The sequence below is a fragment of the Rhinatrema bivittatum genome, chromosome 2 (assembly GCF_901001135.1).
Source record: "Rhinatrema bivittatum chromosome 2, aRhiBiv1.1, whole genome shotgun sequence".
In the NCBI taxonomy this organism is placed as follows: Eukaryota; Metazoa; Chordata; class Amphibia; order Gymnophiona; family Rhinatrematidae; genus Rhinatrema; species Rhinatrema bivittatum.
The window spans coordinates 421,651,535-421,677,916 of NC_042616.1; the positions used below are offsets into that span (position 1 = coordinate 421,651,535).

At 48.3% G+C, this 26,382-nt stretch overlaps 1 protein-coding gene across 3 annotated transcripts in view; it reads left to right on the forward strand.

Annotated features, from left to right (window-relative positions):
• Window positions 1–26,382, forward strand: part of DMC1 (DNA meiotic recombinase 1) — a 264,614-nt gene that overhangs the window by 158,736 nt on the left and 79,496 nt on the right. For all 3 annotated transcript variants that reach the window (XM_029590216.1, XM_029590218.1, XM_029590219.1), the window contains one exon: window positions 13,304–13,377. In XM_029590216.1, the coding sequence (XP_029446076.1) occupies window positions 13,304–13,377 (74 nt within the window). The remainder of the gene's footprint in view (window positions 1–13,303; window positions 13,378–26,382) is intronic.

Here is a 26,382-nt window from a genome sequence, read left to right on the forward strand (position 1 = left end):
CCCAGCGCTTCACTCTCTACAGGGGTCGCTACCAGGCGCCTCGTCCTCAGGCCCAGAATCAGTCCTTTTGGACCAAGCAGCGCAAGAGGGGAGCAGGCCCGGGCTCAGGTCCCAGCCGCGCCTCACAATGAGAATCCGCTGATTCATCTGGGGGACGGAGCCATAGAGGGCAGGTTAACCCACTTCTACCCCAGATGGGTCGAGATTACGTCGGACCAGTGGGTCCTCGCCATCATCCGAGTGGGGTATTATATGGACTTTCATCATCTCCCTCCGGACAAGTTTGTGGAATCTTCATGTCCCATACACAAGAAGGCAGCATTGGAAGCTACCCTGGCGAGGCTCCTGTCCTTGAAAGCCATCATCCCAGTACCTGCAGGGAAGTGAATTCTGGACACTATTCCATTTATTTCATGGTACCCAAGAAAGGGGGCACCTTTCGGCCCATACTGGACCTCAAGTCAGTCAATCGATACTTAAGGGTCCCGAGGTTTCGCATGGAAACTCTGCGCTTCGTCAAGACCGCAGTACAGCCAGGAGAATTCCTCATGGCCTTAGACTTGTCGGAAGCCTACCTGCATATCCCGATCCATCCGGATCATCAGCGCTACCTACGCTTCAAGGTTCTAGGACGCCACTTCCAATTCCGGGCTCTGCCCTTCGGGTTGGCCACGTCACCACAGACCTTCACCAAGGTGGTCGTAGTGGTAGCAGCGGCACTCAGACGGGAAGGAATCCTGGTCCATCCCTACCTAGACGACTGGCTGATCAGGGCAAAGTCACGAGAGGAGAGCCATTGGACAACCGACAGAGTGATCGCCCTTCTGGAAAGCTCGGGCTGGGTAATCAACCTCAGCAAGAGTTGCCTACAGCCTTCCCAGTCGCTGGAATACCTGGGAGTACAGTTCGACACCCAGGCAGACACAGTCAGTCTCACTACCAAGAGAAGGTTAAAACTTCAGACGCGTATCTGGTACTTGATGGGAGCCAGTCGGCCCATAGCTTGGGATTATCTGCAGGTTCTCGGCCTCATGGCATCTACCCTGGAAGTGGTACCTTGGGCAAGGGCCCATATGAGACCGTTACAACACTCCCTGCTCTCTCGCTGGAGCCCCCGCTTTCGGAACTATTCCACGCACCTTCCTCTGCCAGCCAGAGTACGGACCCAGTTACGGTGGTGGTTGCAGTCCAGCCGCATGAGCAGGGGGTCGAAGATGTCCTCACCCACCTGGACTCTGCTCACCACAGATGCCAGCCTGAGCGGCTGGGGAGCACACTGCGAAGAACTCACCGCACAAGGGCGGTGGAACAGAGAAGAGTCAGCGTGGAACATCAACCGTCTAGAGGCCCGGGCAGTCCGATTGGCATGCCTACGATTTGCTCACAGACTGAAGAACAGAGCAGTCAGAGTGATGTCCGACAACGCCACCACGGTGGCATAAGTCAACCGTCAGGGCGGAACCAGAAGCCAACAGGTATCTCTGGAGATAGCCCCGCTGATGGCTTGGGCAGAGGCGAATCTTCAGGACATCTCAGCCGTCCACATTGCCGGGAAGGACAACACCGCAGTGGACTTCCTCAGCAGAGAAAGCCTAGATCCGGGAGAGTGGCAGCTGTCACCCTCAGCCTTCCAGATGATTGTGGATCACTGGGGGATTCCGGACATGGACTTACTAGCGGACAAGTCCAATGCTCAAGTACCCAGATACTTCAGCAGCAAACGCGACCCGTTCTCACACGGAATCGATGCCCTGGTTCAGCCATGGCCTCCAGGGACTCTGCTATACGCATTTCCTCCGTGGCCTCTGCTGGGCGCCATCATCCACAAGATTCAGAGACACCGGGGCCTAGTTCTTCTAGTGGCACCAGACTGGCCAAGAAGACCCTGGTATGCGGACATGAGAAGACTACTGGCAGGGGAGCCCCTTCCCCTGCCTCCTCGCCGGGACCTTCTACGTCAAGGTCCCATCCTCCACGAGGATCCGGCTCAATTCTCTCTTACGGTCTGGCCATTGAGAGGGCTAGACTGAAGAAAAGAGGTTACTCGGAGCCTGTGATAGATACACTCCTCCGAGCCCGCAAGTTTTCCACTTCCCTCACCTATGTAAGGATCTGGAGAGTATTTGAAGCATGGTGCAACACTCATGGCACCAAGCCACATGCGACCACAATCCCTATTGTTCTGGATTTCCTGCAAGATGGGCTTCAGAAGGGTCTCTCCCTCAGCTCCATCAAAGTTCAGGTGGCTGCACTATCTTGCTATGGTCCCAGGAGGGATGGCAAGACCATTGCCACGCATCCAGATGTGTCTCGCTTCCTGAAAGGAGTTAAGCACATTCGTCCGCCACTGAAGTGGCCAGTGCCTTTGTGGAACCTCAACCTTGTTTTGGATTTCCTCGCGGGATCCACCTTCAGACCCCTTCGGGGCCTGTCTCTCCGTTCTCTAACCTTGAAGATGGTGTTCTTATTGGTGGTGTGTTCGGCACGCCGCGTCTCAGAGCTACAAGCACTGTCCTGCCGTGATCCCTTTTTGAGAATCACTCCAGAGGCTATCCATCTTCACACGGTTCCCTCCTTTTTACCTAAAGTGGTCTCACAATTTCACCTTAACCAAACTATATCCTTGCCTACCACGGCGGGTTTGAAGAAATCTGAAGAAGGGCGTTTGCTACGCCATCTTGACATAGGCAGAATGCTGCCCAGATATCTGGAAATGACACAAGAAGTATGAAAGACAGACCATCTGTTCATCCTGCACAGTGGGAAAAGACAAGGGGAAGCGGCCTCTCGGCCCACCATCGCCTGATGGATTAAAGAAGTTATCAGAGCAGCTTACGTGGAGGCCGGGAAGTCTCCGCCTCTACAAGTCAAGGCTCATTCTACCAGAGCACAAGCGGCATCTTGGGCAGAATCCAGGATGCTGTCGCCTGCAGAAATCTGTAAAGCGGCGACGTGGTCCTCCCTCCATACCTTCTCCAGGTTCTACCGTCTGGATGTCCAGGCCAGGGAGGACACAGCATTTGCGAGGGCGGTCCTTCATGGTCCTCAGGCAGCCTCCCGCCCAGGCTGGGAGTAAAGCTTTTGTACATCCCATTTGTTCTGAGTCCATCTGGCTACACGCCAGGAAATGTTGAGATTACTTACCTGATAATCTCCTTTTCCTTAGTGTAGTCAGATGGACTCAGCATCCCGCCCAACTGCCTGTGTACATGGGTTTCACCGATTCAAGGTAAGCCATGTCATCTGTTTCCATAAGAGCGTACACTCTACCAGGTGTCAACGCCTTCCGGTTGGGAATGCTGGCGGTCTCCAGCTACTATCAATCGGTCAGGGGAATCCTGATTCACTATTTCACTGAGCGTCAGTACACACATCCATAACAGCTTTTGCAAGGAAGATTACTAAGTTGCTACGCTTCCTGTGGGGGTATATATACCCGTGCTGACGTCAGATCCTTCTTCAACTGCTAGCACGAGCATACTATACCCATTTGTTCTGAGTCCATCTGTCTACACTAAGGAAAAGGAGATTATCAGGTAAGTAATCTCAACATTACTGTCACTGCTATAATTCCCTTATACACTTCTGGACACCACAGTCACAATGACCTTCCTGTCCAGCATCCGCGCAGACATTCTAATACATTCCTACATGTCCCTGCGTGCATATTCCATAACCTTAGCCCCCCAAAAATTTTACATTTTCGGGCTCTGAGGTTTTTTCACTATGCACTTCCCTCATAGACCAAAACTGCTATGGGTTAGATTCAGTGAAATTCCATTATCAGTGGGTCTAAGCTATTCAACCGCTTTCGTCCCTCTCTATATCACGTATTTAGAACCAATATCCTAGTCTGATCCTGCTCATGCTCGTATTTACTTCAGGTTGTAAGTTTGATGACAAATCTTCTCAACCCAATATGCATCTATTCCGCTCCAAGCAGTTCCACATAAACTTCCTGGATCTTCTCCCATGAGTTATACCCTTATGCCTTCCATTACTACCTCTGCAACAATTCTTTGTGCATACAGACAGACAGAATAGGGACAATGTGCTTTCCAACATATAAGCATAAACAACATCTTAGCTGCTCTGCAATGAAGCTGCACAGCTTTATCCTTAGCCCTTGCTCACTCTATGCATCTTCGGGCCACTGATCTCAGACACTTACTGAATGCACTAGCAGACCTTCTCCAGATAGGTGTCCATCATCTCGAATGGTCTTGGACATGTGTAGAGAGAAAAATCTTCTAGTGCGGAGGTCAACCGAACTTGCCCTATGTTTCTGAATCGAACCATACGGTGCACAGATTCTACTACCTACACATGGTTCCAATGCGTTCCCATAGACACCTTTCTTCCATCAAGGGCCTCCTAAATGTGTATCTTCCGCTACCTCTCATAGCCAGCACTCTTACAATGCTGAACCGGGTCGGAGTTCACTGTTCCTCAGGCCCACGTCCTGCCCAAGACCAGTATGCTTCCCATACTTCATACCCAAAACTCTCGTGAACCTACAACAGGACAGAGGAACAATACTCCTCTTAGCCCTATACTGGCCTCGAAAAGTATGGTTTTCCATATTCCTCGACCTCTCGATCAGAGACCAATTCGCCTGGGCACAGCGCCCACTCTCGTAACTCGAAATCACACAAGTTGTGACATCCCAGCCTAACAACTCTTGCCCTGACAGCTTGAATGTTGAAATTCTGCAACCACTTAATCTTTCAACACAAGTCTCTAAAGTTCTCTTAGCTTCATGAAAGCCTTCCGCACATGAACCTTACCACTTTTAGTGGACTAGATTTACCAAGTGGTGCACACAAACAGGTTTTCACCTTTTTCTTGCCCCACTCCTTCTTTACTAGATTACCTATGCCACCTTTCTGATTCTGGTCTCCAGACATCCTCTGTAAGGGTACACCTAAGTGCCATAGTAGCATATCCCAAGGGAATAGGGGATGCGCCAATAACAGCGCAACCCCTAGTAAGTTGGTTTATGAGAGGCTTACTTCACCTTAAGCCTCACATTCGACCACCGGTCACTGACTGGGACCTAAGTATACTACATTCCTGCGACAAGAAATTTCTTACATAGAAAGTATTTTCTCAGTAGCCATTACATCGGCTAGAAGGGTCAGTGAGTTGCAATCTCTCGTCACATACTCACCCTACACAAGATTCCTGAATGACAGAGTAGTCCTTTGCACTCACCCCAAATTCCTACCAAAAGTAGTAACAGATTTTCACTTAATCAGTCTATAGTCTTGCCTACTTTCTTTTCAAGACCTCTCTCTAGCCAGGGAGAGAGAGTCTTATACACCTTAGACTAACAACGTGCACTAGCTTTTTACCTGAACCGCACAGCGGTCCATAGGACATCCAACCAACTCTTTGTTTCTTTTCACAAAAATTAACCAAGAGTTGCGGTAGTAAAACGAACTCTCTCTAACTGACTAACAGACTGTATCGAATTCTGTTATGAAAAAGCAAATGTTTCTCTCCAAGGGTGAGTAAAAGCACATGTAGTAATGGCTATGTCTACATCAGTAGCACACTATCGTTCAGTGCCCATTATTCACATATGTAAAGCTGCAACATGGAGTTCCCTTCACACCTTTGCAGCTCATTACTGTTTAGACAAAGAAGGAAGACAAGATTCAGTCTTTAGCCAATCTGTCTTACAGAACTTGTTTCCAATATAATCCCAACTCCTTCTACATCCAACCTACTGTGATTTTGGCTGCCTCATTTTTACCAACAATACTACAATGTTGATTCACTACAAAATGACTCAGCCTATAGCTTGCTAATCACCCATATGTGAGGACTAGCATCCTGCTTGTCCTGGGATAAAGCAAAATTGCTTACCTTGTAATAGGTGTTATCCCAGGACAGCAGGATGTAGTCCTCACAGAACCCACCCGTCACCCTGCGGAGTTGGGTCCTATACGTTTTATTATTTTCTTTTATTTTTTCGCTTATGCATAATGCTACAAACGAGACTGAAGGGAGACCCCTGTGGACGCAGGGATCATAGCATGCTAGGCATGCTCAGTGCACTCAGTGTGCCAGTCAAAGCTTTTTAGAAACTTTGACAGAAAATTTTCCATGATAGGGCTCCATTACTGATGTCACCCATATGTGAGGACTACATCCTGCTGTCCTGGGATAACACCTATTACAAGGTAAGCAATTTTGCTTTCCATACTACTGTGAATGGTATCATTTATGGCAGTTTTGAAGTATTATATTTTACACTAGACACTGCTGGGGAATTATTTCAACTCAGCCAAATTTTATATAGGACTGAGCTGAAATGCTGCTTTGAAATGACCATCTAGAAAAATACAAGAACTATCATAGAATGTGAAACTCAAGGTGGTTATTGGATTTTTGCAGTTATATTTTTCTTTTATCATCTTTCCTTTAGAAGCTTTTCTCTCCAAAAATGAATACATTTAAATGCCAGCTTCAGACATGTATAGACATACTTAATCATAACATGTTACCTTTATTGTCCTCAATTCACTGGTTCCCTGTACGTACCAGGATCAGTCCAGACGGTGGGTTATGTCCCCCATCCAGCAGATGGAGTCAGAACAAACTTCTGTGGGTACTACTCTATAAGCCAGTGCACCCTCAGCATGCTCTCAGTATTCTTCTGACTCCAGCAGATAGGAGCTGGGGAGCCTTAGCTCCCCTGGGACTTAGAAGTTTGTTTCTTTTTCCCTATTTCTTCTTATTGCTCTGGGTGAATCAAGTTTAGTTAAACAAAAACAAAACGTAGGCAAGTCCTTTTCTTCAGGCTCTGCCCCTTCAGAACTTGCAATCAGTTCTGTCTGGGGACTTCTCTGGTTTTTCTCGATTCTTTTCTTCACGGTCCTGACTTTGGGGGTAAGTCCTGGGGAATCCTTTATTTTTCTTTTAGGTTTGTGGACTTGGTTCCTCCGGGGGTGATTGCTGACGGGTTCAGCCCCTCCCCCCGTTGCCGCGATTTGGCCCGCGGCCCCAAGACTCGCATTCCTCGGGGCCACCTACTGAGGAGAGCTGGTGGCTCTGCAGTAGGGCCGGGGACAGCAGAAGCGTCTTCCTGCTGCCCGCGGCGCTGGTTTCCTCGCGGCTCCCCCCTCCCCCTTCCTAGGTGCCTCGATCACGGCCCGATGCCACGACCTCAGCGCTGTGCTGCCTGTGGGGAGCCGGGCTCCTGGCTCTCCCGTGAGGGGGTGTGCTCGAGGTGCCTCCCCGGAGGGGAGGGCACCTCGCTGCTGATGAGACGGCCTTCCTCCCGCGACACTGCACACCTGCATCCTTCTGGCTCGGCCTCCCTCCCGTCTATGGAGAATTGGAGGGAGAGGAGATGGAGGATCTCGGGGACAATCCACCCCCGATTCTTACTCCGGTGCAGCCCTTGGTCCCCGGGTGGCTACCTGGGGATCCCCCTGCCTTGCCCCCTTCGGGGCCTCCTCATTTTACCACAAAGTTTGTAGTGTTGATACATAGTGCGTACATGGCAAGCAGGGGACATGTTCCAGACTCCACTCCAGCGCCCCCACTGCTTAAGGTCCCTAGGGTGGTGGATGTTCCGGGGACCGTGCCGGCAGGATCTTCGGAAGGGGCTTCCCAGGTGGGGCTGGCATTACACCTGGTAGCAGGAGTTTCCTCAGCCTCCGATCCGGCTCTCGTCGATCCACTGCAGCCGGGCTTGGATGACCCCCTCCTGGCGTCCCAGCTGGAAGAAGATGACCCCAGAGTCTTGCGCATTTTTCAAAGGGATGAGTTAGATGACCTCATTCCCCATATCCTGCAGGAGCTGGACATTGACCCGCCGCAAGAAATACCAGCACCCCCCACGTCGGGGAAGAAGGGGGATCCACTCCTGGCGGGCCTCCGCCCCTTAGCTAAAGCCTTTCCTACCCATCCCACCTTTATGCAATTAATTGCCAGGGAATGGGATGCACCCAAATCATCATTGAAAGTCAGCAGAGCGATAGACAAGCTCTACCCCCTCCCCGAGGAGTTACTGGACCTTCTTAAGGTTCCGACGGTGGACTCGGCAGTCTCAGCGGTCACGAAGCGGACAACTATTCCGATTACTGGGGGCACGGCGCTGCGAGACCTGCAGGATCACAAGCTGGAGGTCTACCTCAAGAGGGTTTTTGAGGTTTCCGCCCTCAGTCTTCGGGCTGCCATTTGCACTTTGCTGTCGCAACGAGCGGGCCTTCAATGGGTGCAGCAGTTGTTGACTTCTCAGTCTCTGCCCCCAGAGGAAGCAGCTCAGGCAGACCGCCTAGAAGCAGTGATTGCCTACGGAACTGGTGCCCTTTACGATCTGGTGAGAGTACTGTCCAGGTCAATGGTTTTGGTGGTCTCGGCACGATGCCTCCTGTGGCTCCGAAACTGGTCAGCGGATTCCTCATCTAAGGCGCGGTTGGGATCCCTACCGTTTAAAGGTAAGTTTCTCTTCGGAGAGGATCTCGACCAGATTATCAAGCTTTTGGGGGAAAATGTGGTATACTGACTCCCTGAGGACAGACCCAGATCCTCTGATTCCTGGTCCTTTAACACAGCCAGAAACCGTTTCCGGACGCAGCATAGACCCCGCGCTACCAGGCAGTCGACACCTCGGACTCCCTCCACTAGGTCTCAGTCATGGACTCGGTCCTTTCGTGGCTGCAGACTAGCCAGGGATGGAGTGGCCCCCGGTGCTGCCAACAAGTCCGCTCAATGATGCCAGGGGGCCCCACTCCTCGATTCCCAGGATCGGGGGATGAATCTCACGCTTCTACGAGGAGTGGGTCTGTATCACCTTGGATCAGTGGATATTGGACATCTTAAGGCGAGGCTACACATTTGAATTTCTATGAACCCCGAGAGATAGGTTCCTTTTCTCCCCCTGCGGGTCCCCCCACAAGCAGCTCGCTGTCCTTCAGACCCTCGACAGACTTCTAGTGTTACGACTTCTGGACGGGGAAACCCTCGGCCAGGACCCCCTACCTCTCTCTGTGCGGCGGAGCGGGACCGTCCTTCGGCGCGGCGGGCAGCACACAGACCGCGACACGACTTCTCCAGCGTTAGTACAGCAGCGTCGGGGAAACCGCGGAAAACCCCACCTCTTAAAGGGGCCAGGGCGCGAGGGCCGGGCCGGCCCCGGAAGATGATATCATCACCCAGGGAGATTTAAACCTCTCCCTGGGACTTAGCAGTTGCCTTCGCAACAAGGTTCCAGAGTGGCTGCTTCCTGTGCTTCTCTGTGTTCGCCTGCCGTGACCCTGTTTGGACCTGGACTTGTGTTTGCCTGCCATCTGCCCTGACCTCTGCTTGGACCTGGATTTGTGTTTGCCTGCCGCCTGCCTTGACCTCTGCTTGGACCTGGATTTGTGTTTGCCTGCCGCCTGCCCTGACCTCTGCTTAGACCTGGATTTGTGTTTGCCTGCCGCCTGCCCTGACCTCTGCTTGGACCTGGATTTGTGTTTGCCTGCTGCCTGCCCTGACCTCTGCTTGGACCTAGATTTGTGTTTGCCTGCCGCCTGCCCTGACCTCTGCTTGGACCTGGATTTGTGTTTGCCTGCCGCCTGCCTTGACCCTGCTTGGACCTGGACTTGTGTTTGCCTGCTGCCTGCCTTGACCTCTGCTTGGACCTGGACTTGTGTTTGCCTGCCGCCTGCCTTGACCTCTGCTTGGACCTGGACTTGTGTTTGCTTCACCTGCCTTTAACGTCTGCCTGGACTACGCCATTCCCCCTTCCAGAGAAGAACTCTTCAGGCCGGCGCCTTGGTGAGTACCCTCTGGACCAAGGGTCCACATTCGAATCTACTTACATAGTTTGGAACATCTAGACCTTGGGGCCATCATACCAGTACCCCCATGGGAGGTGGGTTCTGGCCATTATTCAATCTACTTTGTGGTTCCCAAAAAGGACGGCTCCTTCCAGCCGATTCTGGATCTCAAGATGGTCTCTCAGAGTTCTTCGCTTCTGGATGGAGACATTACGGTCCGTAATAGCGGCGGTCCACAGAGGGGAATTCCTTGCGTCACTAGACCTGATGGAAGCCTACCTACACATACCCATTCTCCAGGAGCATCAGCGTTTTCTTCGCTTCAAGATCCTGGGGTAACACTTTCAATTTCAAGCGCTCCCTTTTGGCCTCACGACCGCCCCCCAGACATTTTCCAAGGTCATGGTGGTGGTAGCGGCAGCCCTCAGACGAGAAGGCATTCTGGTCCACCCATATCTGGACGATTGGCTCTTTCGCGCCAAGACTCTCGCACAAGGACACACAGCGGTTTCTCGAGTGGTGCACCTTCAATCCTTGGGATGGGTCATCAACTTCTCCAAGAGCACCCTCCTCCTGGCGCAGACCTTGGATTTCCTGGGGGCACGCTTCGACAAGGCCGTTGGCAAAGTCTACCTTCGTCCCGATCGGGCGCAATCAATTCGGGAGCAAGTACAACGCTTCTCTGCTCTGACAGCCCCCATGGCCTGGGATTACCTGCAGCTTCTCGGATCCATGGCGTCCACCATCAATCTCGTACCCTGGGCTTTCGCACACCTACGCCCCTTACAGAGGGCTCTACTCTCACGTTGGAAACCAGTGTCTCGGGACTATCAGCTTGTCCTCCCGCTCCCCCAGTGCGTCAAGGACAGCTTCCTGTGGTGGCTGGATCCACTCCATCTGGCTCGGGAATGCCCCTGGAGGTTCCGGACTGGGTGGTAGTCACCACGGATGCCAGCCTGAACTGCTGGGGGGCAGTTTGCCAGTCGAGATCGGCCCAAGGGCTATGGACCCAGGAACAGGCCAAATGGACCATCAATCGACTGGAGACAAGAGCAGTGCTTCTGGCACTGGAGCAATTTCTCCCGCTCATCCGGCATCGAGCAGTCAGGATATTGTCTGACAATGCGACCACGGTGGCGTACATCAACCGTCAAGGGGGCACGAGGAGCCAACAGGTCTCCTTGGAAACGGATATCCTGATGCCTTGGGCGGAGAGGCATCTTTCTCATCTGGCAGCCTCACACATTGTGGGGGTGGACAATATCCAGGCAGACTTTCTCAGTCGACAACGTCTGGATCCAGGAGAATGGGAGCTCTCCGAAGCGGCTCTGCGGCTGCTCTTTCAGCGCTGGGGGACCCCCCCATCAAGACCTCATGGCCACCGCTCAAAACGCCAAGGCGGCCAGATTCTTCAGTCACAGACGGGAACACGGCGCAGAGGGAGTGGACGCGCTGGTCCTCCCTTGGCCTCCTCATCTTCTGCTCTACGTATTTCCACCCTGGCCACTAGTGGGCAAGGTTCTCCGAAGAATGGAAAGGCACCAGGGTCCAGTCATTCTCGTAGCACCAGAGTGGCCGCGCCGGCCGTGGTTCGCGGACCTGATCAACCTGGCAGTGGACGGACCTTTTCGCCTGGGGCATCTGCCTCGACTCCTGCACCAAGGGCCAGTATTTTTCGACCAGGCAGAACGCTTTTGTCTTGCGGCATGGCTCTTGAACGGTGGCGACTCCAACGCCGGGGGTACCCGGATCCAGTTGTCGCGACTCTACTCAAAGCTAGGAAGACATCTACCTCCATCGCTTATGTGCATGTCTGGCACGTCTTTGAGTCCTGGTGCACCTCGCACTCTACGCGCCTGAGGGCGGCTTCTGTGCCTCAGATCCTTCAGTTCCTTCAGGACAGCGTGGACAAGGGTCTAGCCTACAATTCCATCCGGGTTCAAGTGGCGGCCCTGGGGTCCTTGGTGCGTTTCCAGGATCACAGGAACTTGTCTTCTCACCCTGACATAGTACGCTTCCTCCGGGGAATTAAACACTGGAGGCCCCCGGTCCAGAATCCTTGCCCTTCCTGAAGCCTCAATCTGGTTCTTCGCTCCCTGACAGGACCTCCCTTCGAACCTCTGCGTTCCTCTACCCTCAAGGACATCACTCTTAAGGCGGTATTCCCTGTGGCCATCTGCTCTGCGCGTCGAGTCTCAGAACTACAAGCGTTATCATGTAGAGAACCATACCTTCGTTTCTCTGACTCGGGTGTGTCATTGCGCACGGTACCTTCCTTTCTTCCTAAGGTGGTTTCGGCCTTCCACTTAAATCAGACGGTGGAGTTACCTTCCTTCTCCATGCAGGAATCCCGGGATCTCCGCAGGCTGGACGTTAAGCGCACATTGTTTCGCTACCTGGAGGTCACCAATGAGTTTTGTCTTTTCGATCATCTCTTTGTCCTCTGGTCTGGGCCACGTAAAGGCCATAAGGCCACGAAGACTACCTTAGCACGATGGCTCAAGGAGGCCATTGTAACGTCTTATATTGGAGCGGGTAAGGAGCCCCCGTTAGGGGTCAAAGCTCACTCTCTTCGTGCCCAAGCTGCTTCCTGGGCAGAAAGCCAGTCTGTTTCCGTGCAGGAGATCTGTCGAGCAGCGACCTGGAAGTCGTTACACACATTTGCACGGCACTACCGACTACAGCTGCAGTCGCCGTCCTCCGGTCATTTTGGGGACAGGGTAGTTCGAGCAAGGCTTTCAGGGGCCCACCCTCTTTAGGGACGCTTGGGTACATCCCACCATCTGGACTGATCCTGGTACGTACAGGGAAAAGAAAATTACTTCTTACCTGCTAATTTTTGTTCCTGTAGTACCATGGATCAGTCCAGACGCCCTCCCTCAGAAACATTGGGGGGTTTTCCACTCAAACTGTCCTCTGTCTCTGTTTCTTCCATTCAGCTGTCTCACCTCTATGTTCAGGGGCTTCGCCCCACAGTTCTTTTTGCAAGTTGGTTCGTTATAGTTCTCTGTTTTTTGACAACAGTTGGTGTTTATCCATTCTCAATGAGTTTTCAGTGGCTTGATTCACCATTTGCAACAGTTCTTTGTCTTGGCTTTGATATTCTATATACTGAGAGCATTCTGAGGGTGTACTGGCTTATAGAGCAGTACCCACAGAAGTTTGTTCTGACTCCATCTGCTGGACGGGGGACATAACCCACCGTCTGGATTGATCCATGGTACTACAGGAACGAAAATTAGCAGGTAAGAAGTAATTTTCTTTTTACGACTATTGCTATTTATCATTTCCACAGCACTTGTAGATGTACACGGCACTGTAAACATAAGACTGTCCCTGACCCATGAAGCTTACAACCTAGTCACAAAACAGAAACAAGACCAATAAAAGGTTTCAGAAAAAAATGTATTTATCACACTCAATATAGTTTACTTCATCTTATGACTTTATATAACATCCTTAAATCTGATATTTATCCTCATAAGCCTCTCTCTTTCCCATGTATTCTGTGTTCCCATCCCCAGGTGAACACCAGATGGAGCTGTTGGATTATGTGGCTGCTAAATTCCATGAAGAAGCAGGGATTTTCAAACTTTTGGTATGTTTAGAAAAATTGTTTCAGATGATTTTCATTCTGAATTTTTATTATGCTTGTTTAGTTTGTTCATCGTTTCGGACAGCTCTTATCTAGAACTGAGGAAGTAGTTGTTAACATTATTTTAAAATATTTGCTTAAGAAAGTTTATATCACATGCATATAATTGTTGCGCTGGAGGTGGACCCTTGGCCTGGTACAGGATTGGTACAGCCCTCTGGTCGGACCCAGAGAGCGCCTGCCACCAGGAGGCGGAGCAACGAGGAGACAGAGGCTAGCTGGAGCTTCGCCAATAACAGTCCGGAGTTTCCGCAGGTTGAGCTCTTGGGTAACCGGACCGCCTGGACTTAGGTGGGCCTCGGATGCTCTCCCGGAGAGATAGTGGAGGGGTGTGCCCAGCACGAGCAAGGGTGTGCGACTGATGCAGAGAGGATGGACCAGACCAGAACTGGAAGCTCTGGAGACCTCAGAGAGGTAACAGTTCAGGAAGGTTCTCTGGGCGAGGTAGGCAGCACCTGCGGGTCTAGTCAGGTGAAGGCCGGGGGAGGATTCCAAGCAGGTTGGTCTGGTAGTCACAGTAGGCCAGAAGAGAGTGTCCGAGTGAAGCACAAGGGTCAGAGCAAGAGTATCAGTTCAGAGTGGTCAGCCGAAGCAGGGGTCAATACCAAGGTCAGTCAGAGCGTAGTCAAGGCAAGCGAGGGTCGGTTCCAGGCAGCAGACAAAGAGAGTGGTCAGACAGGCAGTGGTCAGTTCCAGGCAGGAGATGAAGAGAATGGTCAGGCAGGCAGTGGTCAGTTCCAAGCAGCAGACGAAGAGAATGGTCAGGCAGGCAGAGGTCAGTACCAGAGATCAATCCAAAGAGGTACTACCTGAGTAAGGATACAGGAACACACGGAGATTCAGGAACAAGGAGACACTGGAACAAGGAGACACTTGGAACACAGAATAAGGCAAGCAGCTTTTAAACTAGAACAAAGGGGAAAGCCGACAGTCGCTCAGCAGCACATGGTTCGGAGGGAGATATCTTCAAAGGATTCTAATTATGCATTAGAATTAGGGCATCCCGACAGTGAGGTTCCAATAATAAGAAAAGTAGTCCAAGTGCCTGTAACTAAAAACTCACCTGAGCTAAAAAATTCTAACTTATCCCTATCAATTAAAAAGCAGAATGAAAATACAAACAAAAAGCAAACTTTGAAATGTTTGTATGCTAATGCCAGAAGTCTAAGAAGTAAGATGGGAGAATTAGAATGTATAGCAGTGAATGATGACATAGACTTAATTGGCATCTCAGAGACATGGTGGAAGGAGAATAACCAATGGGACAGTGCTATACTGGGGAACAAATTATATTGCAATGACAGAGATGAGCACCCGGGAGGCGGTGTGGCGCTTTATGTCCGGGATGTCATAGAGTCCAACAGGATAAACATCCTGCATGAGACTAAATGCACAATCGAATCTTTATGGGTAGAAATCCCTTGTGTGTTGAGGAAGACTATAGTGATTGGAGTATACTACCATCCATCTGGTCAAGATAGTGAGATGGACAATGAAATGCTAAGAGAAATTAGGGAAGCTAACCAAATTGGTAGTGCGGTAATAATGGGAGATTTCAATTACCCAGTTAGACTGGTGCAGGAAAGAACATATAGTCCCATTGAAGATTTAAAAAAGTGATTTATTTAAATTCAAAGGATCACAGTTCATCTAAATGATCAGGCAACTCCATTCAAAATACAATCGGGAAAGTTTAAAGTCCCCCGACACGGTCCGTGTTTCGCGAAAGCTGCATCGGGAGGGACCACAGCATATTGTAATCTTCAATTTAAATAAATCACTTTTTTGAATCTTCAATGGGACTATATGTTCTTTCCTGCACCAGTCTAACTGAGTACTTGCTTATGTGCAAGGTTTGCTTCTGTATGATATCAGATTTCAATTACCCCAATATTGACTGGGTAAATGTATCATCAGGACATGCTAGAGAGATAAAGTTCCTGGATGGAATAAATGATAGCTTTATGGAGCAATTGGTTCAGGAACAGACAAGAGAGGTAGCAATTTTAGATCTAATTCCTAGTGGAGCACAGGATTTGGTGAGAGAGGTAACAGTGGTGGGGCCGCTTGGCAATAGTGATCATAATATGATCAAATTTGAATTAATGACTAGAAGGAGGACAGTAAGCAAATCCACGGCTCTCGTGCTAAACTTTCAAAAGGGAAACTTTGAGAAAATGAGATAAATACAGAAAAAAACTGAAAGGAGCAGCTATAAAAGTAAAAAGTGTGCAAGAGGAGTGGTCATTATTAAAAAATACCATCCTAGAAGCACAGTCTAGATGTATTCCACACATTAAGAAAGGTGGAAAGAAGGCAAAACGTTCACCGGCATGGTTAAAAGGGGAGGTGAAAGAAGCTATTTTAGCCAAAAGATCTTCATTCAAAAATTGGAAGAAGGATCCAACAGAAGAAAATAGGATAATGTATAAACGTTGGCAAGTTAAATGTAAGACATTGATAAGACAGGCTAAGAGAGAATTTGAAAAGAAGTTGGCTGCAGAGGCAAAAACTCACAGTAAAAACGTTTTAAAATATATCCGAAGCAGAAAGCCTGTGAGGGAGTCAGTTGGACCGTTAGATGATCGAGGGGTTAAAGGGGCAATTAGAGAAGATAAGGCCATCACGGAAAGATTAAATGATTTTTTTGCTTCAGTGTTTACTGAAGAGCATGTTGGGGAGATACCCGTATCGGAGAAGGTTTTCATGGGTGATGATTCAGATGGACTGAACCAAATCACAGTGAACCTAGAAGATGTGGTAGACCTGATTGACAGTTGGGACTTTGCATATATGGCCAATCCACCAGGATTTATCATAGATGCAAGCTAAATACTGACCAGGTTAGAAGCTAGATACTTGAAGGGCATGAAAATATTCACATTCATGTTCTAGAACACATACAATGAATGAGGTGATGTCATTTGAAATTTTACTAATGCAAATTTTAGTTGCATCAATGGGCTTGAATTGATCATTTTCCCTTGTGCCAGCAACTGTATGACTTTTGCTAAACCTCTCATCCTGAACAGGTCTGATTACTTTAATGTCATCCTTTGGCACAAATTAAAATTTGATACCAGGGATTTAAAGAGCACAGTGATGTCACAGACCAGGGCATATTTCCAAAATCTCTACCACAACACACTGCTAACAAGCATGGCAAGCACAACAAGCTTCATTGCACTGTAGAATTTCACATCTCTAGCTCATTTGCTTGTTAAAAAAAGGCATCTTTGGCTGCCTGCTGTGTAACATAGCGCACCCAAAGCAAGACTGGGTTCAAAATGAAACAGGGAGATTTTTGTAGAAAAAAAGATGCTCTTTCAAATGACATAAACAAAAAATAATTAAAAACTACACAGTAGAGATATTTGCATCTGAAATTTGGCAAAAATGTGCATAAAAAAGTGACATTGTGTCTTTATGTAGTTCTATATTTGTTTCCATTTGCCTATAAAGCCTCTTATTTATTTATTTATTTATTTATTTATTTATTTATTTAACAATTTTTATATACCGGCATTCGTAGGACACATCATGTCGGTTCACAATTAACTGAGAAAGGAAATTACAATGAACGAGGATAGAGAGAGTTAACGATATTACAATGAACTAGGAACAAGGATAGAGAGAGTCAACGAGCAGGGATACAACTTTGTAAAAGAACTGGATGAAGATTATCCATGTTAAGAGTAGATATGCATCAGGATGTTAAGGATGCATGTACACTTAAGAACTTAACATATGAACTTATTTACAATATTAATGTTAAATGCAGGGGCAGGGAGAGGGGGAGCGAGGAGGGGAAAGGAGAGGAGGGGGTAGGGGTAGGGGTATAGGAGATCGTTAAGGCAATGGCACTTTCAAGGAAAGGCTGTTCGTAGGAAGGGAGGGGGGGGGTAGGGGAGAGGCAGAAGGGTGCTGGGGAAGGGAGCAGAAGGGTGCTGGGGAAGGGAGCAGAAGAGAGGCAGAAGGGTGCTGGGGAAGGGAGCAGGGAGGGAGCTGGGAGGGTGAGGGAGCTAAAATGGTAAGGGAGAAGGGGGAGCTGGGAAGGTAGGGGAGCAGGGGGAGTTGGGATGGCGAAGGGGAGGTAGAGGAGGGGGTGTGTAGGCTGAGCGGGAGCTGAGTAATTTCGAGACATGACAATGACTAGGATTGGGAGGAGTTGGGGTATGCCTGTTTAAAGAGCCATGTCTTGATTCCTTTTTTGAAGTGGCTCAGGGACGGTTCTAGGCGGAGTTTAGCAGGAAGGGAGTTCCAGAGGGTAGGACCCGCAATGGAGAAGGCTCTGTCCCGGGTAGTGGTAAGGTGCCCAATTTTGAGTGAAGGGGTTTGAAGGGTGCCAGCGAGGGTGTTTCTGGTGGGGCGATTAGTTTGACGGAAATGTGGCATATCCTCAAGCCAGGGGGAGTTGTTTTTGTATAATGTGTTATGGAGGATAGTAAGTGTTTTGTATTGGGAACGGTAGGAAATGGGGAGCCAGTGGAGATCCTGTAGTATGGGAGTGATGTGGTCAGTTTTCCTGGTGTTTGTTAAGATTCTAGCCATAGCATTTTGGAGGATTTGGAGGGGTTTAATAGTGGAGGCAGGGAGACCTATGAGAAGGGAGTTGCAATAGTCGATTTTAGATAGTATGGTGGTTTGCATAACAGTGCGGAAGTCGTGGGCGTGGAGGAGGGGCTTCAGTTTTTTGAGGGTTTGAAGTTTAAAGAAGCCCCCTTTTAGTAGTGATTTAATGTGAGATTTGAAGCTTAGTTGATTGTCTAGGGAAACTCCTAAATCTCTGACACTGGGCGGTAGTGTGTGAGCTTGTGAGGCGTTTTGATTCATTTGGTGGATCGAGTCGATAGATTGATTTGTTAGGATGAGGATTTCTGTTTTAGAGGCATTGAGTGCAAGGTGGATATTGGAGAGGAGAGAGTTGATGGATGTCAGGCAAGTTTCCCAATATTGCAGGGTTTCAGTGAGGGATTTCCGAATGGGAATGAGTATTTGTACGTCATCTGCATATAAGAAAAATTTTAGTCCTAGTTTAGAGAGTAAGTGGCAGAGTGGGAGTAGATATATATTGAAGAGGGTGGACGATAAAGAGGAGCCTTGTGGTACGCCTTGTGTGAGGGGAATGTGAGCGGATTCAAAATTATCAAGTTTGACTAGGTACTTTCTGTGGTCAAGGTATGAGGAGAACCAGGATAGGGCTGTATTTGAGATGCCTATCTCCGCTAACCGTGATAATAGGATTTGATTTGCAAATCTTATACATATATGCCATTTGATATACATATATACCATTTGATTTGCAAATCTTATACATATATGCCATGGGCCATGAGTACTGGTGCAGTCGGGGCCTGAATCAAAGTATAGGTCAGGAGCAATGAGGAGTCAAAATAGGTGTTGTCAGGCTGCAGGACTTGGACAAAATGGCCATTTTAGGTTGCGTGGAACATAGTATTTGTTATAATTAAGCAAGAATGTAAACCCCGGGCTGAGATGAGGTGTCTCCGCCCACAGGGAGGAGCCCTGTGAACTTCACCGTCAGCAGGCACAGTCTCCGTGGCGTGGGACACAGCTAGAAGAGGAGTCTTTATTGTAAAGGAAGGAAAAAGTAATGTCCGCAGAATTGGAGATATAGTAGTACAGTCCTGGGCAATGGGAATTATCCAGAGTGAGAGCACAATTGAGAAGATCCGGTAGTGGCCCGTGGAGTGGGGTAAGCTGGGGATCCCCTCTGTCGAGTGTAGGCACCTTAGGAATACAGATCCGGTAGTGGCCCATGGAGCAGGGTATGCCGAGGAAGTCTGTATAGTAGATGTTGAAGAACTTGGTAGCGAGGCCGGAACCCGGAAGTGACTCCTATAGATGTTGTATATGAATTCTGTAGAGCAGGAAAGCTCAATGGCTTCTACTGAGGAAGGATGGTAGTGGCCTGAGGGTCGGGGTACACCGCGTGGAATCCACAATGCAGTCTGTATAGTAGAAGTCAGTAGAAGTCTCAAATTAGAAATTGTTAATCTTTTCTTTTTACTTCTCTTCAAAAGCCTTGTTGTACATTCCCTGTTGTAATGTAACTTTTTCGCTCTCAATGTTTTTACTGGTTTAAATGGTTTACCCCCTAGTTTTTTGTAAACCGGTACGATAAGACCTGGTCTTGAGCATCGGTATATTAAAAGAATTTAAATAAATAAATAAATAAATAGAGGTACTCACAGTAAATGGTTCCTGGAGAGAGATGTGTCTAGACCTGAGGCGCAGGTCTAGACACGGTCAGGCAGAAAGGCCCTCCGAGGAGCGGATAGCCATGAACGCAGGTACTCAGAGCGTCCAGATGCCAAGACCAAGTCAGGAACAGGAAGTCCTTGAATGTGGAGAATTCAGCAAGACGGAACTCCTTGCTAACTCGAGGAAGCAAGGGCTGGTTGACGTCATCGGGCGGGGATGACCCCGAGGTTCCCGCCATGACGTGTTCAAATGAGGCCCTTGCGCGCGTGTCTAGGCAACTCCGGGTCCAAGATGTCAGTCGGCATCCCCCACACTCTCCCGGGAATGCCGGAGAGGTCGGCGGGCACTGGCAGAGACCGCCATTCTTCCCAGACTTGCTGGAGCAGGGAAAAAAGAGGTGAGCAAGAGAGGTTGCAGCCGTCTGTGACCGACAGGCGTAACAGTACCCCCTTCTTAGGACCCCTCCCCGGGGGTTTCGGCTTCCTAGGATGTGTCCTGTGAAACTGTTGGATCAAATCTTTGTCAAAGATGTTACATGCTGTTGCGTCCGTCGGTCTCAGACGGCTTCGACCTCTGTGCCTCACTTTTCTTCATTCTCTCTCCTCAAGCCTTGGGAAGATGGCTGCTCTCTCCGGTGTCCCCGGAATGGCAACAGCAACGGTGTTCGCCATGGATTTCCTGAGGGCCTCATAGGGGGCATGCGGGCATGCCACCCACGTCTTTATCCACGTCATGGCGGGAACCTCGGGGGCGTCCCCTCTGAGTGACGTCACGCCATCCAGGTATTTAGCCTTCTCTTCATTTGCTAACAAATCAAGTTAGCAAGGACTCGGATTCGGACTAGTCTCGCACCGGTCTAAGCTGCTCTACCGCTCCCAGCTGCTGCTGGAAGCTCTCTACCCTTCGGGGTCAACTCTAACCTGGGTACCCACTCCTCGGGGGCCCTTGTGCTTTCTTTCAAGTACCTATCTGGGATACCAGGTACTCACTCCTCGAGGGCCTGCTCTCCCTACCTTGGTACCTACAGCTACTACTTCTGCCTGCCAGGATTATCATCAATACAGCTATCTACTTCAGTGAGTAACTTAACTGTCTCAGCTTGTGTCATCTGCAGCTTCAGCGCTGGGAGTCTACATCCGGGCTCTCTCTTCCACTCTGCACTGTTTACCATCTACACGAACATGGGACTGGTCTCCTCTCCCGAGGACCCCTGGACTACCTACTGGGTTACCTCACTGCTGCCACCTCTGGGCAGTACCACCAAGCTGTATAATAAATATGAATTCACTGTGTTTCCGTGTTGAGTCTAGCCTAGTACTGCGGTTCCTCATGGGGCTCCTCCCTGTGGGAGTGGCCATCACCGCAATACCCAAGAATCCACTCCAACACCTCAAAACCCTAACACATGCAGGTTCCCAACTATTTTCCTCAGGGCCAAATCCTTCCCAGGAAATAAGATATTCCCATCGTCTGCCGTGTTTTTTTACATAAAGGATGTCTTCTACTTGATATGTGATGTCTTCTTTGGCAGCGAGAGGCTGGGGCTCTGGTGTTTTCCTGGAGTACTTTGACAGGATGAGTGGCTTCAGAAGGGAGATATGGAATGCATTATGTATTCAGAGTGCCGGTGGTAGCTTCAAACTGTACATGACTGGACCCAGGTGGCGGAGAACTGAAAATGGTCCTATGTACCTTGGCGCAAATCGAACTGATGGCAGTTTAAGGTGGATGAAACGGGTACTAAGCCATACCTTGTCGCCGGGTTGTAACTGTGGTGTGGCTCTGTGATGCGCATCATAGAACTTCTTGACCTGTTGTCCAGCCTTCTGGAGAAGTTCTTTTGTGTGTTCCCACAGCTGATGTAATTCTTGCACCGATGCCTGGGCTGCAGGAGAGGCTACTTATAATGGTATAGTTAGTGGAGTAATGGCTGACGTCCGTAAACTAATTGAAAAGGAGATGACCCCCATGGAGGCGGATTGATGTGAGTTCAAAGCGAATTCAGCCCAGGGGAGCAATTCAGACCAGTCACTTTGTCTAGAGTTGACATAAGCACGGAGGAATTGTTTTAATGTGCGGTTCATTCTCTCCGTCTGTCCGTTGGCTTGCGGGTGGTAAGCTGAAGTAAGATCCAATGAAATATCAAATTTCTTGCACAGGGATCTCCAGAACTTAGCTGTAAACTGAACCCTTCTGTCCGAGAGGATATGCTTAGACATGCCATGTAGACGGAAGATGTGTCGAATGAATAGCCTTGCCAGCTCCGGTGCAGATGGTAAGCCGTGCAGTGCCACAAAATGGTTGGAAGAGTCCCCAGGGACGGCCGACTGGAGGCTTCTGTCTAGCAAAGGTAAACCGTTTTGACTAAACTTTGTTTGTAAAAGCGGTATAGAAATACTTTTAAATAAATAAATAAATATCTTATCGGACAATGCTACAGCAGTAGCTTATTCTTCTGCCACCAGGGAAGAACCAAGAGTCTGTAAGTGGCAGGACAGGTAGACCTTTTAAGGTGGTCAGAAAAGCACATGACAGTGCTCTTGGCAGCTCACATAGCAGTAGTGGAGAATGTTCAAGCAAATATTTTTGAGCCAAAATATTCTATACTCGAGAGGACAGGTACCTCTCAGAAGCAGCATTCTTCCAGATCATAAACAGATGAGGGGAACTTATGATGGATTTGATGGCCACTGGCAGGAATGCCAAGGCAAGGAAGAGTTTCAGCCACAAGAAGGAAAGGGGTGCAATTGGGCTAGATGCCCAAATTCAAGATTGGCCAGCTTGAGGTCTCCTGTATGTTTTTCTCTATAGTCTTTTAGAGTTGGGTGCTGCAGAGGATCGCTGGACATCGTGAATTGGTGATCTAGGTAGCTTCCGATTGGCCTTGATGCCCTTGGTATGCAGATTTAATGAGGCCAGTGGACAAAGTTCCTTTCTTGTTACCCCAGTCCAGAGATCTTTTATTTCAGGGGCCAATGGTACTCGAGAGTCTGTCTTAATTTTGTCATATAGCATGGCCCTTGAGAGGGAGTGTTTGTCTAGGGAAGGCTATTTATTTATGTAAAGCTTTTTATACCGGTATTAGTGGTCACATCATACCGGTTTGCATCAGAACTGCAGATAGGAAATACATCAAACAGGTACTGGAGGTGGGACTACATAGAAAAAGGGAGAGAAGTAGCCGAGGGCTGGCAAACAAAAGCCGCTAAACTGTATAACATAACAGGTAAACAGTGTAAAAAATAACTATGTACAAAGTTCAGTTAAGGTACTGATGCGGCACAGGGACAGGGACAAAGGTGCAGAGGATCTAATCAGAGTAAGCCTGCTTGAAGAGCCAGGTCTTTAATTTACGTTTGAATGTGTTGGTGAAAGGTTCGAGTTGGAGTTATGTGGGTAGTGAGTTCCAACGGGTAGGAGTTCCAATGGGTAGTGCTCTGATAGAGTGGTATCTACCCTTTTACAGTCTATACAGTGGTATCTACCCTTTTACAGTCAATATTTGTATATTTGTTTAATTGTTCAATCTGTTTGATGTAATTTTCTGTTCCTTGTTCTGTGTAAACCGAAGTGGTATGCACTAGTGCATGAACTCCGGTATATAAAAGCCTTTAAATAAATAAAATAAATAAAAATGTTTCCACATCTCTAGTGAATGTGACAGTTTGGAGAATCTTTGAAGCATGGTGTGTCAAGGTGCTGACTTAGGTGCTGGCTTCCAATATCCTTGAGAATTCAATTCAAAATTGAATTGAAATGACTTTTAAATCATTGCATTGGGGTTCGCCAACATATCTTTCAGGTCTAATTATTCATCATCTTTCTGCTCATTTATTGCAGTCTTCTCAACAGGAATTGCTACTGCTACCATCTCCTAAAGAAATCAGATTAGACTCTACTAGGGAAATCTGTTTTCTTATTTTGCACCATGTCTCTGGAAATCTTTTCCCTTAGATTTACATCTAGAAAATGATTATTTGAAGTTCAGGAAGGCTTTAAAGACTTTTTTTATTTACGAAAGCCTTTCTTCCTGTTAAATTGATCTTTCTATGTTACCTTATCTTTTTTTAATTCCTTTTTTTATGTTTGATTATGCTTATTATGTATTTTATGGTTTTATGTAATGAATTTGATATAGTTAGAGTTTTAGATTGTTAAGTTAGTGCTCTGAGATCAATTTTTGGCTTTTATTATTGTAATTTTGTACTAGATATTTAATTTGATTGTGTTTTATATTTGATTTTTTGTTTTTATTGTACATCGCTTTGATCACTTTATGTAAGATTTGTGATTGATAAAATATGTAAATAAATACAAATTAAATATCCATTTTGGTCTTTCTGCAAGATGCTCTAGAGAAGAATTTAGCCCTAAATTCCCAACACATATCCACAATTACCAGAAATTCATTTTATAAGCTCCAACTCCTGAAACGGCTTCGCCCTTTACTTTTCTTTCACGATTTTCGGACTGTACGTCAATCACTTATCTTTTCGGGGTTTGATTACTGTAATTCTCTTTATATAGGTCTCCCAGATAACACACTTCACTCACTTCAACTGATCCAAAATGCAGCAGCACGTATCTTAACAAATACTTCCATAAAAAATCACATTACCCCGATACTTCAATCATTACACTGGCTACCAGTTAAATACAGAATACAATTCAAGATCCTGTCCATTATACACTCCCTCATTTACACTCCTAATTCTGCTACTTTATGCTCAATTCTCCGAATATACAAACCCGCTAGACATCTAAGATCACTGGACAAAAACCTTCTAGATATCCCATCACCACGACAGGCCCTTCTTGACATCACCAGAAAAAGAGCATTCTCAGTCATTGGACCAATCTTATGGAACGCACTACCAGACTCTTTAAGATCTATATCCAACTCTAAACATTTCAAAAAATCCTTAAAAACACACCTATTTCAATCTGCTTTCAATATATCACACTCTACATTACATAACCTCTTTTCTCTCATGCAAGCAAATAAAATGGCACATCATTATTATATATTGATTTATCTTATGTAAACTAATTATTGTTTTAGATATTTTTTATTTTTATTGAGTATTTTTGTAATTTTACGCATTTTATAATTTTACAATCTTATGTTTTTTAAGTTTAACTTTTATTTGTTTGTTTTTTATTTAGTTATGTAAACCGTTTTGATTAAACACTGTTTGTAAAGACGGTATACAAACACTTTCAAATAAATAAATAAATAAATAAGGTGCAGGTAGTGGCTGTTGCTTGTTATAGGGGATATATTATGGGGCAGGTGTTTGGCTGCACATCAAGATGTGTCTTGATTTCTTAGGGGAGTAAGCATATTGTTAGGGAGCGCTAGGAGAGCGGTCTCATTTCCAAGGGGATTGTGTGCCCTTGGACCTAGAGGACTCCAAGCTGGTACCAAGGCAGGCGAGACATGTCCGAGCCTGGGCTGAGACCAGGAAGCCAGGCCCCTGCAGACCTGCACAGCCTGAGTGAGACCAACTACGCAGGTTGGTCTCTGAGTGGTCCTCCGACTACTCCAAGCCCTTTCGGACCTGCCACTGGGAACAGCAAAGGCGACTGGCCGGACAGGAGGTGAGACAAAGGCTCTGGAACATGAAGACTGAGAAGAAGAACTTGAAGACGTGAAGATACAGACGAGAAGCTTGGGCGTGAAGACTCAGGATCAAGGTTCAGGAACAAAGTCAAGTACTGGGTTGAGGCTGCGACGCAGCGCGCCCTACATAGCCCACCACAGAGCGGACCCACGGGACTGGTCACAGACTACGCTTGAGTGAGGGCAGACTCCAGACAAATACCTGGAAGATGAAGCTGAAACTTGGCGAAGATTCAGTAGAAGCCTGTACCAAGGCGTGCACTACACAGCCACCCATGGCTGGTCACGGACCACGCTGAAATGGAACAGGTTCAGTCAGAGTCTTAGGCATGGACGGAGCAGCCTCAAGAATATCCAAGGGCCAGAAGTCGGGATGGAGGACGAAGGCGAGACTTGGCTTCAAACATGGGACACAGGACCAAGACGAGACTTGGCTTCGGGCAAGGGTGACCCTCTGGAGACTTGAGCTGCAGACAAGAAGACAGACTCATGCCACGAGGTGACGAAACACGACATGGCACGCCAGGAGAGGTGACTACAAGGAACCAAAGGTTCTGGACATCAAAGTAGGAACATCACGGAACATCAGGAATGGATCATGGAACATCAAGAACAAGATGAAGGACATCCAGAAGAGACTAGGCACATAGAACAACAACGAGGGATCCCATAAAGAACAGGAGAATGCCAGCAGGAGCAAAGACGAGACGTCCTTGGGTGGAGTAACCCCAAGGAGACTAACTCCTTGCAAAGACCCCGCCAGACTGACTGCAGAGCCCTTTTATAGGGCTGAAGATCAAGAAACACCCAAGGCAGAGTCCAGGTGGGACCAGGAGGCTGGCCCTTTAAATCTTCAAGGAAGTTGCGGCCCTGCCCCTTAGGAGTAGTGGGCAGGATCATGGACAGTGGCCATGCTGCTGCTGCTGCGTCGCTGGAGGAGCAGAGCTGAAGCAGGAGCTGGGCCGTGGAGCAGGCCCCGACGTCAGCAGTGGCTCCTGCCACTGCAGGAAGGACAGAAGGCGGCTCCAGCTGCCAGGAAAGCCCGGGAACTGCGGCCTCTGGGCCGCGAAGATGGAGAGGGTGGCGGCGGCGGCTCCAGC